Source organism: Aquila chrysaetos, chromosome Z (assembly GCF_900496995.4).
Source record: "Aquila chrysaetos chrysaetos chromosome Z, bAquChr1.4, whole genome shotgun sequence".
In the NCBI taxonomy this organism is placed as follows: Eukaryota; Metazoa; Chordata; class Aves; order Accipitriformes; family Accipitridae; genus Aquila; species Aquila chrysaetos.
Window position 1 is genome coordinate 75,265,186 of NC_044030.1, and position 14,896 is coordinate 75,280,081.

The following is a 14,896-nucleotide window of genomic DNA, read 5'->3' on the forward strand; positions in this document are numbered from 1 at the left end:
AGCTAGAAAGAGATTCTCTTTTGGTATAAGACAACATTTGGATTTCAAAGCTGTGCATTTAACTTAATAAGCTGAGGTCAGTGCAGGGTGATTAGTGTTTTATTCCTGTTTAAGTAAAATAATTCTTACACTGCTAGTCAGCAAGTCTAAAGTCTTGAGAGTTGATCCTACGTTGACAGAATAAATTAGTTATACATGTTCAGCATCTTATATGTACTGTAATTTATCCTCTTATGCTATAGAAGAGAAAAGGCAGACAGGAGAATAGAATTAACTTCTGCATATAAGAATCAAATAATTAAATCCAATAAAAATATCTGTTTATAAAAAAATGTTAACAAAAAGAAACAAGCAAAAACTGCTTCAATTCACCAGCACACCACCAGGGTTTCAAAAGATCCCAGAACCAGGATTATTCATCAGGTGCTTACAGCTGAAATTCTGCAGGGTGGTTTTATTCTTGCATGTGTTTGGTGCTTATATAATATGTTGTTTGGGTTTGAGACAAGTTAGCTGGGACTAATTAAAGACTGTCTTTAAAAGAAAAAGAAAATACAAGTCTGTCTTTATATTGTATCTCATCGGAGGTTCTTGCATCTCTTATACATTCTCAATCTGAGATTATAATTTTTAGGTGTGTTTTTTGGCATTGCTGATACTGGGAGGGAATTGGTATGTGAGGACAAGAAATGAGGCAAAAGACATATCCTGAGCTGGTATAAAACTATGCAAAGCATCATTGTAGGAACAGGACTTAAACTCGTAGTCATCTGACACAAAGATTTGGATTGGAAATCTATGTGAGCAAAGGTGGGTGTCTGTAAAAGTAGATGTACACACCTCAGCTCAATCTGAGTCTTTGTATTTATGATGAGAGGTGAGGACTGAGCACTTTTTTTGGTGCAGTTCATGTCATCCTCATGTAAGAGCTAAACCAGGTCAGAAGAATGCCTCTTAGAAGTGCCTGTTTCTCTCCATTGACTGAAGGAAGCCACGAGTACTCTGTCAGGTGGATCTGCACGTTGGAGATGTCTAAAGGCACATGGGTGAATTTCACTCTGGAGATCTGATTATACTTACTCAAAGCAGGAATCGGGACAACCCTCTAATTCCACCATTAGAATAAACATATGAAACATAGTGTATCAGGATGAATGGGTCAGATTTTCAGGAAATGTAGGTCTATCAATTGTGCGCCTGGACGTAATTTGTACCTTTAGCTTCTGCACCTTTCAAACTGCATATGTACCTCCTGATTACATCTCATTTGAGTCTGTAATTACCACAAATGAGCATGCAAACACAGTTTTGAGTGTGCATGTAAACTGTTAAAATATCTAGGTGGTAGTTCTGATAATGTAGCTTTGAAAGGATTTAAACTTAAAGAGCTACATTGCTAAAATGCAGTCCTGTCCTTGTGCATGAGCTACCACTGTGCATGCTCTAACCTGTGGAAGGATCTGACTTCAAAATACATAAATGAAAAACGTATGTTTTTCAAGTTATTTTGGAGCCTATTGATACAGACACAAATGTCTAGAGAATCTTTTCAGAACTTCTAGGTTCCTACTTTCTATTGAGCCATGTTACCAAATTAAAACCTTAGTTTTTTGAAAATTATTCTTCCACTGCTACATATCTAGCTCTGACTCCTGCTACACGTGCAAGTGGAGCAGAGCTTTCCTTGGCATACAAGCTTTTTGTCATGCATCTGCACAAGCAGTACTGTATGCACATGGGGCTGGACTAATGTGCATACAGGGTTTCAGACCCTTCTGAAAAACTGGTCCTGAAACTCAGTAGGAGCATAAATGCATAAAATATAAATGTGAATCTTCTTATGATTTTGGGGGGAGATTTGGATACTAAAGGGGAAACTGAAAGGCAGGCAGAGGCCTTGTTTGATGTATAAAGTAACAACAGTATTCTTCAAAAGACAGTAGAGGAAGACACACAGGAAAAACTGTGTTTGATGCATAGGCAATTGTATTTATTTCTTCTCTATCCTCTACATCCCCTTCTTAATTCATCATACTACCTCCTCTGACATTACAAACATAGTAGCTTTCTCAGAGGGAAAAGGGAGGATTAGTTAATACATGGTTTCAGTGAGAAACCCAACTGAATAAGGAGTCAGATCTGTTGTTTGAACTCTGCTGAAAGTGCGTCCCGTCCCTCTTCCCCCCCCCCCCCCCCCCCCCCCCCCCGTATACTGGAAAGAAATTTGGCTTTGATCAATATTAAGCAGTGATGTGACACAGTTCACATGAGACTTCACAAAAACTTCCTAATCACTTACATCAGAAATTTTCAAAGAAGGAAACGTCTGTGTCTTGGTGCTTTGAGACTGCCGTGTAGAAATTAACAGGCATTCTTGAGCCTGGGTAAAATGTTTCGAGGCAAACCACTTTAATCTTTGACCAGGGTTTCACATTCTGCCACATTTCATTTTTCAACTGGCACCCAGCTGTCCCCTACAGGCATTCTTTATAAGGGAAGTCCTGTTATCCTATAGCTGGAGAAGGATTTCTCACTCTGTTCCTCTCCTTTCATGCAGAAAGAAATACAGAATAACTATTGAGAGAAGAACTCGACAGGAGGACTGTAACATGGGGAAACATCGGCAGTTACGTGAAGACTCCATTAGATCTCATTTTTCTGCTGCATAAAGAAAAAGAAGAAGAAGAATCCCTTTCTTCCTAGGGAAAAAAAAAGAATTAGGGAAAAGTACACGACCAAAGACATCAGTGTAAAAAGAAGAGGCTCTTGAAGAACTCACTCTTTTAAGCAGTAATTTTGTCTTAATTTCTTTCAGAAGCTCAGGAATGATTTAGTAATCACATATGCCGCATGGCCTTTCATCTCATGAAGAAAGAAAATGATGCAGTTTGATGTTATAGGATGTACTTAATATGTAAAGACAGTATTTCTTAAGGCATATATTAAGGGCAGCAGATATGGGTTTAGTTGATGGGGAATGCCTCATTCTGTTCCCTTTTTTTTTTTTTTTTTTTTTTTTAGCTCCTACCACCTCCTTCCTTAATTACATCTCACCCATGGGTATCAAGTATGGTTTCACAGGCACAGGTGCTGGTTGCTGTCAAAGGGAAAAAAGGGATTCATTTGGGGTATGATCCTGCATCACTGAATCATTGCCATTAATTACAGGGGATACAAGATTGGGCATATGGAGTTTAGTTCTGGGAGGGAACAGGCACTTGGGTGTAATTAACTCCACTGAGAAAGTCAGGCAGGTGGAAACACACACAAACCATTCTTTCCTTGTTTGTGTAGTATCACGATCAAAAGCACTGATTCTCCCTCTTAGGTGCAGGGAGTTAGGAAAAACTCCAGTGAAAGATGAGGAGTTTCACTGGTGTGAAATAGTGAGAGGGAAGACAGTCAGACCTCCTGAGAGGACTGGCTAATTCCTCAGTCTTATACGTGTTTTATCATGCTCTTTGCTCTCCACTGCCATGACTTTTCAGAGAGGCAAGTATAGTCCATGTAGAGCCTGCTCCTGCTCCCAGTGAAGTCAATGGCAAAATCCCATTAACTTCAGTGAGCACAGGACTGCATCCAAAATTGTAAATACGAAAGTGTTTGTATAGCTGAGGCAATTCAAAAGGGGATCTTTTTTGTGTAAAAATGACATTCCATGCTACCATTTTATTTTTAGGATATTTTTTATCTTGTATTTTTCTATTAAAGTATCTATTTTTGCTTTGGTAGGATTAAAAATTAAGGGAGAGGATGTTTTGAAGACATATTTTTTATGATAGGAGTAACATGCAGGGAAAGTCAACAGCTGTAAATACATTTTAGGACCAGTATTTAGGGGAAGAGAAGTGACTTTATGGACGGTAACAGACTTTTGTCGCACTTTCTTCTCCAGGCATGTACAACATTCAAATAGTTATTTAAACAATAGGAATGCAGTTATTGAGTTGTCTATGTGATGGTGGCCCTGATCCTGAAAATAATGAACTTTTCACGTGTTAAATAGTCCTACATTAGTTGGTGAGACTAACTATTCATGTGTGTACAGTTAAACATGCAAGGAACTACCTTCAGGGATTGGGTTGGTAAAACACTACTCCAGGGCTGACTTTAATCCTGCTGCCATCAGTATCCCTTTTGTCATTGACTTTACCAGGAGCAAAACTGAATCTGTGATGAATTAGCTACTGACAGGTTATTTTATACTAGACAAAGGAGAGCTCTGCACTTTCTAGTCAACAAATGGAAATGAACAGTACATATTACAGATGTGGTGAAGAAGACCCGTAAAAATATCATCTGTGGGAAAACTCAGCTATGACTATGGTTCTAGTGCGTGAAATCTTTTAGTTTATCCTATCCTGATTTCATAAGCAGAACTTTCTGGTCTCAGCAGTCATAGTCAGACTTGAAAGTTAATCTCCAAACTGGCACTGAAGCCTATGTTCTACAAAACTTCTAGGCCCTGAGAAGCCAGAGTGCCAACTGAGAGAAACCATTTCGGGGTAGCTGGAAGTGAAGGAAGCGTGAAAACTGGCTTTGTCCTCTTTCTGCTGCCTTTTATTTGTTGATGGGGAAATACCCCATGGAGTACCCTTGGACTTTTTTTTTCTTATGTTTCACTTGTCTCTTAGCGTATGCAGGGGTTCATCACCTGCCCTTGTGAAATATTGTCCCATGTCCCAGGCAGCCAGAGGGCAGGGCTTCCTGCCTGTCAGGGCAGCTCCATTAAAGGTGGTGGATGTAGGCCAGGTAGATTTGGTGTCTTTAGGACTCGCTGTAACAGCTGTTGGTCACACGGTAGATTTACATCATCCCATTTCCCAGTCTGGGCCTGTATGACTTCTGCAAAGGTGCCTTAGCCAAAGTAACACTGTTGTCAACGGACAGTTTTCTGAAGTAACCTCCTTATCTCATGGGCACCAGAGAAGAATGTAGGCTAGAGCAGCATTCATACTGCTGTGGAGCTGGGGAGAAAAAAAGACTTCCTGATTAATTTTTGGAATTTTTTTCAAGCAGTTGAGTTTGTCTAGTCCCTGGGCATGCTTAAGCTTTGAGTTTTTTAAAACAATTTCCAAGGGAGTTTTGATCTACTTCTTGTTTTGCAAATATACCTTTCAGCATTTTTACTTTCTTTTACCCATTTGACTACTTTGCTACAGAAAGAAGGAAGAAAAATTTTTAAATATGTAGGAAAAGAGGGTATGATTTGAAGCATAAATTTTTTTTTAAATTATGTTTGTTATGACTTGCCTTGCAGTGTGAACTAGTACTCAAACAGTCACTGGTTAGGGAGCAAGACAGTAGTGTAGATTGACATTTTTCCTGTGCCACGCACAGTCAGGTCAGACCAGAATATCTGAGCCAGGAGATGTGGCTGGGACAATAAATTGTTAGACAGCTTTTTTATTGCGTCATCTTACTATAACTAAACTTATTAAAAAAAACCCCCTATAGCGAAAGGTCACTTTTTAATTAAAAAGATAATAATTCTGATCTCCAGTTTTATGTAGGGTTTTTAATCATGACCTCAATAAGTGTTTTTATGAGATGTCTGTTGGTGGGATGCTGATCGAGGCCTAGCCACAATTTTACATTCCAGCAGCTCCCAAGGAAGGTGAACCTTTCTTGCATATTAGAACATTTTAGGTCAATGGGGTTTAATCTTTCTAAATTGGTACACACCTACCTGTGTGTTTTTCCCATGGAATTGTGGAGATCATTTAAGACATTTCACATAAGTAGATTACTGTATAGCATAAAAAACCTTGCTCTTCTTAGCTGCCTTTCACAGGCCTCTTGCTAATAGTTCCCAGGTCTTCTATGGACAATAGATCAAAAAATGCCTTGAGTTTAGATTATTCAGCAGAGAGATTCTTTACCAGCTAATGCACTTTTCCTTTCTGGTTCATCTGCATTAACTCAATGCCACAATGTTTAGGCTTCAAACTCCGTAAGGGAATGTCTAATCAAAATAATAATAATTGATTCTCAAAAGAGTTTTGAAAACCTACATTTTTGGCTTCAACAAATTGCCCATATTACAAACATACGTCTGTATTACAGAGCAGCACAAGGAGGGCCTTGAGTCAGCTCAGTACTTTAGAATACACTTAAAATATGCTCAACTTCAGCTTCTAAGTACTTTGCGCACTTGGGACCAAAGGGCATGATGCTGGCCATGGCTGAACCAAAGGGAATCTTGCCATGTGCTTGAATCGGAGAAAGGTTGGCCCCATAGGCTGTATGTTTATTGCTAAATCTTACAGTTGTGCCTGTTAAATTGAAATTGAACTAGTGGCTTCATACTTTTTGTTTGTCAAAGTTTGACAAATTCTGCTAATTTAGCATTTTTTAAAATTACCAGATATTGGTCAGCTTAATAGCTGATTCAAACAAGAATCTCTTCTTGAGGATTCTGTGGACAAATTACCTGACTTCCACCCTCCTATCTTCAACATGTAGACTAACGTTGCAAGTTGACAAGGACGAAGCAAAACTTTCAATAGTACCTGTGATTTAGTATGCTGAGACCCACAACTTTAGAACCAGATGCCTAGATCCTTTGTCCTGGGCCATTGGTAGTTCTGGAAGTTTTGTTTATGGACAGTTGTGTGTGTCCTGAGTTGTTTGTGACTACCACCATCACCAGTTAATTACCAGTTCCTTCTGTGATGTGCTTCACTGAAGACCAAACACAGCTAAGTTCTGAGAACATTCAGTCATTGCTAAAACTTTTGATTGAGAGTGCTGTGCACCTTCAAGATTGTGGTCAGAATTCAGCTTATTAAAGAGTTATATTCATTGACTTCTGGAAATAAATTTTATTGATTTATTTACATTTGTTTTTAAGAAATGCTTTATTGCATTATTGAAAGTATTTTGTTGGGTTTTAATGGTGAATTATTAAGGTGCAGCTAATGCTTTGAAAACATTTGTGCTGGACAAAATAAGAGTGTACTCCCTGACAGCATGTTTTACTGGGAGGGTGATCTCTGATTCATTTTTTGGCTTGGAGATGCGATCACACTCTCATTAAGCTGATGAAAAACACTTCTCATTGATTCAGTGGAAGTAAACTCAGGCCTTCAGTGAAGTGTCTTCAGGCTTTAAAGTCAGCATCTTGAAGCAGTTCAGAGTGAATTTCTCAGCTTTGCAGTAGAACAGGCTGCATCAGCCTTAGCTGACCTTGGCTCCAGTGCGATTTTCACCTCATGAATGCCATAATGCTTCTGGAAAGCCAAGAATAGACATCAAAGACAGGAAGCTAATAGTCCTGGTCATAAATTTCTTTGGCAATTCAGTCCACCTTTTCCGGAGCTCAAGACAGTTCCACATCCTTCACTACCCTCCTCTGTGCTTTAGAGTAGCCATGTAGCTGTTCTGTTTCTTTAAATAAAGCAGTTGAGGTTATTTTTCCTCATTTTCTCCCAGGGTAGAGTGAATACTCTTGAATTCCCCATTATTTTTCATGCTCTCTTCTCTAGCTTCCGATGTACTTTGAAAAGAGACAGCCATTTTTCCATCATTCAGTCAGAAATGCTCCCTCTTCAATGAGAGGTGGCTTTTACATAATTTCAGCCATTGTTCATTGCCGCCATGCTGCTCAGCTGCCAACACACTTTGTGTTGACCCATGGCCACACCAGTCTTTATCGGAGATCTAGACCCAGAATTGTCTGATGTTGCCTGTCTTAAGCAAGCAAAGTTGAAAAATCGGATTGACCAGAAACTTTCAGAACTTCAATCTGAATTTTGCAGCTGGCATCCTTTCCTTTTGAAAACACCCAATGCTGGCACTATGAATTTTTTGTGGTTATAGAAGCAGTCTCATTAAAGTTAAAATGATTACTGGGCACCACTGGGCTCACAGAAAATGCAGTATTCCAAGCATGGTGAGATGATGTCAGGTGATGTCACCCAGTCTTTTTTTTTTACCCTAACTGTTGTTGCTCTAAAATGACATCAAATCTAGTGACCACCCTCCCCAAGCAGGGCATATGGGAACAGAAATACAGGTTTCTAATGGCACATTACCTTTTCTGTTGGTCAGCAACATGCCCTAGTAACTTGTCTCCCAACAGCGAGCAATGAAGGGACAAATTTCAGCAAAGTGCATGTTTTGTAGGAGGCAGCTTTAGCCCTTTTTAGAAACAAAGAAAGACAAAAGTTACTTTTTGGAATATATTTTTAAGGATATGCTGGAAAAAGTTTCACCTTCAGATCTGTTGTGTGTGTCTCCTCTCCTCCCCCCCTTTCTTTCTCGCTGTTGAAAGCACAAAAAGATTTGTGTGTGTGTGAAACCTTTCAAGTGGAAGAATGGAAGTGTTTGCACTGTGCATATCCCTGCTTAGAGGCAGAAATGAATTCAGATGGCTTGAGGCCTGTATTTTTTCCATTCTCAGATACCTTTTAACATCTGAGCTCTGAGACTGATGGAAAACGATTGTTGAAATTAAAACAAATAGCTGTTTGTGAGAGACCTCAGACCTGGCTGTCTCCAGGGGTCAGCAAGCTGTGAGGCAGACTTTGATAGTGTCTTTTCTCTTCTAGAGAATGACAGGAAGCCTAAGCACTGTGGTTTGCCCCAGTGAAGCCTTAAGTCTGGCATAAATGCAGCTCTCCCTTTATCTCACCCATAGAGGAGGAAAGGATAAAGGTTAATGTTGGTGTTTTTATGAGGTTACTGCTGGTTTTGATCAAGAAGATAATGCTGCCATGGCTTTGAGGCTTTCTTGGGCTAGTGTTTAATTATGTCCAGTGTATCATTACATAGACTGTTTTATTATGGTATTCCTTCTTCCACAATTTACCTTTCAGAATGACTCCCAACTGACATACACCACATTTACAGCATACAAAACTAGCTTTCAAAAGGAGAGGCTTAGAGTTCATTCAAAATCTCTCACTAACCACTAAGTTAATATTCTGCATCAAAGGCAAAATATTCAAAATAACCTGACACTGTTAAAGTTTGTATGTTAAGCTATAGTACTTCAGAAATCTTATGTGGATTCATTAGGTGTTAAATCTTTGAAAGGTTAAAATCCACTCTGTGTGAACTGTTGCTTGGTGTTTCTGTCATCTGAATGTTTCTAGAGGACACTTCAGCAAGCAAAGAAAATGTACCAAAAAGGTTATTTAAAAAAATAATCTTGTTTTAATGGTTTCTTTTGTAATTTCAACTGGTATGCACAGGGAACACACAATTCTGCCCCCAAAACTATGAACAGAGGTTTTGCTAGTTATACTAAACTGTCAGCAGACATAATGAGCACAACTATGTTGGTTCATACTTGGTGATGATCCAGACTTCTCTTTCTTTGTGAACTTGCGTATGCAGCGTCACAGAGGAATGAGCCACCACTGAAAAGCCAGTATCACAGTTACTAATCAGCGGTCATTTATCTTGGTGCCATGTGAGATGATAAATATTTCCTCCCATGTTTAGTATCTCCGTTATGTAGCTTTGTGACAGATGTTGTGATGACTTCTGCAGTATAGGATGCAAGGGATGAAAAGATCTGTTGAGAATACAGGGAAAATATCTGTCCAGTTGCGTTAGGGAGAAAGAAGAGGGAAAATACTCAGGGATTGATTACACTCCCATGGTGATACTATTGACTGTATGGAGGATGGGATCAAGCTCTTTCTGCACAGTATACTGTCTTTATTGTTCAATATCTACTTTCTTAGAGACTCAGCAGAAAGCTTATTCACCTTTTAAATCTCACATAGCCCCCTAATCTAAAATTTAAACAGGATTTAAGTAGTGCATATGACCTGCTCAGGGGGTACCATGCCCTTAGGTTGGGTATTTACCTAATAACAATGTCATCTTTACTGTGTGGGTGTAAAAGTGCTGTGAAGACTTGGGTGGAGTGGCAGGATTAAGGCAATGGGTAGAATTTGCTGTGTTTCTTGTGCATAGTGTGTAATTATCACAAAACTAAGAGGACTCAGGATAGACACTGTGGACGTTAACTTTGTCCCCTTTTTTCAGTGATACTGTTCATTATTAATGTAAAAATACTGGACAACAGAGAAACCTAGTACCAGTTTGGTAGAAAAAAATGGAAAGCTGCATAGTATATTGTACTGATGTAAGTAGAACTATCTGCATATAATGTGATTTTATTTATTGTTGTTTTTGTGTAGAGGAGAGTGCATATTCATGACTGTGGATATAACCTTTATTTGTGTAATGTATTTTATTTCTTTTATGACTTGATCATTTAAAATATCTACATTCATTGGTGTCCTTTGACTTTTTATTCTGTGCATTTTCTTTCACACATTTTAAAAATGCAAGAATATCACATAACCTAAATTGTAACAATATGTTTCCATTAAAGACATAGGAATATGTTATCACCTATTTCTGTGGTGTCTTTTGTCACCTGTTGACTACTTTCTTGGTCTGTCTCTTATGGAGGGTACTATCAGATGGTACAGAGTTAACCACAGGAGGGCTATTCTGGGTCTAAGACACCATATAAACCCCTGATTTTAATGATGAATAGCAACTGATTAAATCAGGAATCAATCTAACATTTCTTTGGGAAGAAAATTCCCCCGGTATTTTAAAGTCTGGGAAAAGTTTAAATCAGTATAAACAAACTTTGGATATTTTTCTATTTATTCTCAGTCCTCCAGAAATGCAATTAAATAGGAACCAAATTATTTAAATACATTAGAACCTTAACTAGTAAGCATTAATTTTTATAGCCTGCAGAGGGGCAAAACTTACACATTTTACTAAGCTACAAGTTCATTTCTTTGCAGCAATCTTATCTAATTGAGGGAATTTAATTCTGTTTCTTTCCTGTGCTATTAAATACAGTCTTCAAATCATCCTGTTTTGTCTAGCCTTCTGCTTTCTGTATGTATGTGTCTGTTGTAGCAATGTTGCCAAATATAAGATTTGTGCTTGAGAGTATGCCAGGCCTTTATAATCTAAAATAACTTGGAAATGAGTGTGAGGAAGAAGTATCTGATCACACTCATATCAAAACTACAAGTACCAAGAATTCACTGGAGAGTTGATAGAGAGATGGAAACATCCTCTGGGTTAACTATGGACCTAAATTCTTTCTGCAGCCCAGGAAAGAAAAAAGTGAAGAGTAAAAATACAGGCTTGGAGAGGCCCATTTGGTTAGGGGAGGGTTGAACTACTTTCCTAGCTGCAATACCTTTTACTCGTAGATCTCTAAATATGTCACTAAATCAATTAACTCCATACTGCCAACAAATAAATTAATATTAACAGTTTGTACAGCTGATTAAAGGTGCAGAGAGATTGAATTTTCAAAATTGTAGAAGATATTCCCAATATATGTTAGAATTGAGATGATTTTAAATCTGCCTCCTCAGAGATATGTTGTACATCTGTACATGTTGTACAGATAGAAATTACTATTTCTTCTGCTTTTGATTGATGGTTATGCTCTAATGCCTTCATCCATTGCAAACAGGAATCCTCTGAAGTACCTAGCGATTTTCCAGTACTTCTGTATAAAGCATTGTAGAAAAAATGGTACAAGTAGTGTTCTCTGTTCCTGATAACTGCAGTAATCATTAAAGCTGTTTCATGATCTTTTCAGAAGTGCACATTTTACATGACTCGTCTCCAGTCTCTTCTAGCAATTTAAGATTCTAGTCAGGATAAACTAAAGACTAGTTTACTAAAGTTTACTAACATTCTAAGTTTACTGGAATTGAGATCAGTAATGATACATGCTTTACCGCTGCTATATTGTAAGAATACGACAGCAGGAGAGCCTTGACATCTTGCCTTCATTGACAGCAACGGAAAAAATCTCATCAGCTTCAGTAAAATACAGTTTGTACTCAGGCTTGGGAATATGCCATGAGAGATTATTGACTGCATTTATGTTCAGTATATGACCCTCAGGCTACTAGTGCCTGTCCAACAAGTCATTACCTTCACAGTGGCAGGACTTGTCCTTCAAAATGAATGCTTGAGATATGTGTGATGAATTGTGTACGTGTATATATACATCAAAATTTATTAAACAGTTCATCCAAATGTGTTGGTTGTCTTTTTGTCAGAGAGTATCACCCAGTCTTGACAGGTAAAAATTTCATTTGGTGAAATTACTGACGGCAATTGATCTTCAGTGGTGGCAACTTTTGGATATCATTCTAGATATCCTGTAACCTAGCTGGACACATTTTTGTGGCTTGCTTAGGAAACTATTTCTTGAGGAACATTCATCACATTTCTGAAAAATTATAGTGGCATTTGAGCCAAATCTTGGTCTTGAACCTCAGCCAATGTTTTCTTGAGTTGAAAGAGCACTGCCAATAAAAGTAATTGTACAAGTGACAGAACCTCTTTTGTTGCCTCATAGGAATAACCATAATTTACAGATTGTAATGCCAAAAAGGGTCTCCCTGTGTATATGTGCTACTCCTGGTTAAATTTTCCTGAGTCATCTTATGGTTGGTTTGATGGTCTTCAGTCCTCTGCCTCAGAAAAAAAAAAAAATCATATTTCCCTTTCTATAAGTAATTACTCTATCCAGCTATTTTTTTTCTGTCAGTGCAGTAGTTTACTATCAGTGTCTGTTACTTCTTGACACTGTCATTCAATTTACACAATAAAGCTCTGCTTTCAAATTTTAGATACATGTATATATAGTTTAGAAACTAGCTGATGGCAAGAATTGTAACCATGGTTTTATGTTTGTCCAGGACAGGGGACATAGGAAGCTCATGTCTATGGAAGCCCTGTTCTTCTCCCACCTGTATTTCTACAGTACGAAAGCAGAGAATTTTCCCAGCCTACTCTATTCCTAGTACTCACTATGTGAACAAGCACCTACCTCTTGCCTAGTGTTAGAGCAGTAGTGGCATGACTGGGGAAAACCAGTGTCCTGGATTTGGATCAGGGATAGAACTGCAGTTCTTCTGCCTCTGAAGAGAATAATCTAAACATGAAAGGTATTTGTGAACCAGTGTCTTGCTGAACTCATTTATTGTTGTATAAAAAATGAAAATGCCTCAAGTAAAGGCATTTAAAAATAATCTTCTTATAATCTAAATGCCTAGACTACCAGACTACAGCAGGCATTTCTCACTTCTTATTTCTCTTGCTTTAGCAGAACAATTTTTTTATTGTTATTTAACCTTCAAAGGGAAAGAGTGAGAAGACAGACTATACACTGTAGCACAGGGGCCATTCTGACAGCAACATGAATTGGTGGATTTAAATCCCTCTTCAAACCAAAGAGAAGAAAGATACAATCTGGGGCTTGTTACAGCCCTGGTAACTAGTATTTATTAAAAGGACAGTAGTAGGAACAGTCCCTCTGAATGTGATTTATGTGTCCTGGCCAAATGAGATGCCTGAATCAAGGACTGGACTAACGTCTCTGACATCTGAAGAAGGAGAAAGCTGCTCTCATGATGAAGAATTTCAGATAGAAAGTTCTGACAGCACTGTTTGTCATTGAACTTGTATATATACAAGTTCACACATGTATAATATTCCCTGCTGAAAAGGATTGCTAGTGATGATTATGTTGAACTATTGTTTGGGCAGCCTTAAAGTGTGGAGTATGCTGAGACTCCTCTGCACTATTAGTCTCCATGTGCAGGATGGAGGGTCCAGAGGAAGAATTCACAGCCCCTGACTGAACCCTTTCGTGGAAGATTTTTTCAGAACAAGGGAAGGGATCCTACTTGCTCCCATTTGATTACCACAGTGTTTCATGGGATATTAACTAGAATAACAGCTTAAGAAATGCCTTTCTTTCTTAAGAAAAAATACTTTAGAAGTACATATTGTGCCCAGGTAGCAAAGGAACAGGTCCAATGAAAAGGGATTGATAAAACTCCTCATTTAGGTCAGGGAGAACAAAAAGCAGGGCAACAGCCTGATGAGTACAGGAAATTAAACTGGAGGAATTAGGCTACTGGGTAATGACTAGAAAAAGGCATATTATAGATGGAGGAGATCAGGGCTTTAGTCTCTGTGCTCAGAAGAGATTTACCAGAGCAGAGGACTGGCCAGTATCCAAGTTCCTACCCTCCTGGGATAGAGAGAAATGAGGCTTTCTACTGGGTCCTGGGCAGTTCTAGGGAAGAAATAACAGAGCCTGTCAGGAAGGCACCAAAAAGTTTAAAGAATGTGGACTAGTCTCTGCCTTTTTGCATGCCTTCTTAAACAGAAATAAACCTCAGAACCACCTGGGATTCACCCAGCACCAGTTATAAATAGGAATAACGGAGTAAAGACATCAAACAAAGGAAAATGTAGGCTCTGTATCAGGAAAAATTGTGTAAGAGTGTGATCTATTAGCCCTCAGGCACCCCTCCCAAAGGGGGTGGAGGTGGAATTTCTGTTGCTCAAAGCATTAAAACCCCAAGCCCTTGGGAGTGTGCTGCAGGAACAATCGTGTGCTGACTGGAGAGAGGATGAGGTGATTTAACTGGTGGTCATTTCCACCTCTAAATCCCTTTTATGTACATGCCAGGATGCCTTTAGTGACAAGCTGCAGTTCAATGCCAGAGCTGAAAGCAGCCTGGACACAGCTTGAGAGAGTGATTCAGAAGTAGTAGACAGGAAAGGAGGTATAGAAAGAGGAGCGGGGGGAGGGGGGTTAATTTAACTGAGACAAGCCAATGTCCATAAAAAATTTTCCAGTTCAGTTTGGGATGGGAACTGAGACTGAAACAAAGAAAGAGTGGTTAAGTGATCCCATCGTTCCTTGAATTTATACATGCATGTCACACGTCACTGGCAAGTATGTTAAAGCCTCATTAACATTGCTTTCCTTAGTCAAGGCCTGACAAATTCATATAGATATTAAGGGCTTTTGCCTCCAACACTGCTCTGTAAGCCCTCACCTGGGTCTGACCAGGGGAAATTC

General features: G+C 38.8%; 1 protein-coding gene across 2 annotated transcripts in view; it reads left to right on the top strand.

The window, feature by feature from the left end:
* Positions 1-6,847, top strand: part of NPR3 (natriuretic peptide receptor 3) — a 46,651-nt gene extending 39,804 nt beyond the window's left edge. For both annotated transcript variants that reach the window (XM_030004861.1, XM_030004862.1), the window contains exon 8: positions 2,558-6,847. In XM_030004861.1, the coding sequence (XP_029860721.1) occupies positions 2,558-2,669 (112 nt within the window). In that variant the 3' untranslated portion in view covers positions 2,670-6,847. The remainder of the gene's footprint in view (positions 1-2,557) is intronic.
* Positions 6,848-14,896: the final 8,049 nt, after the last annotated feature.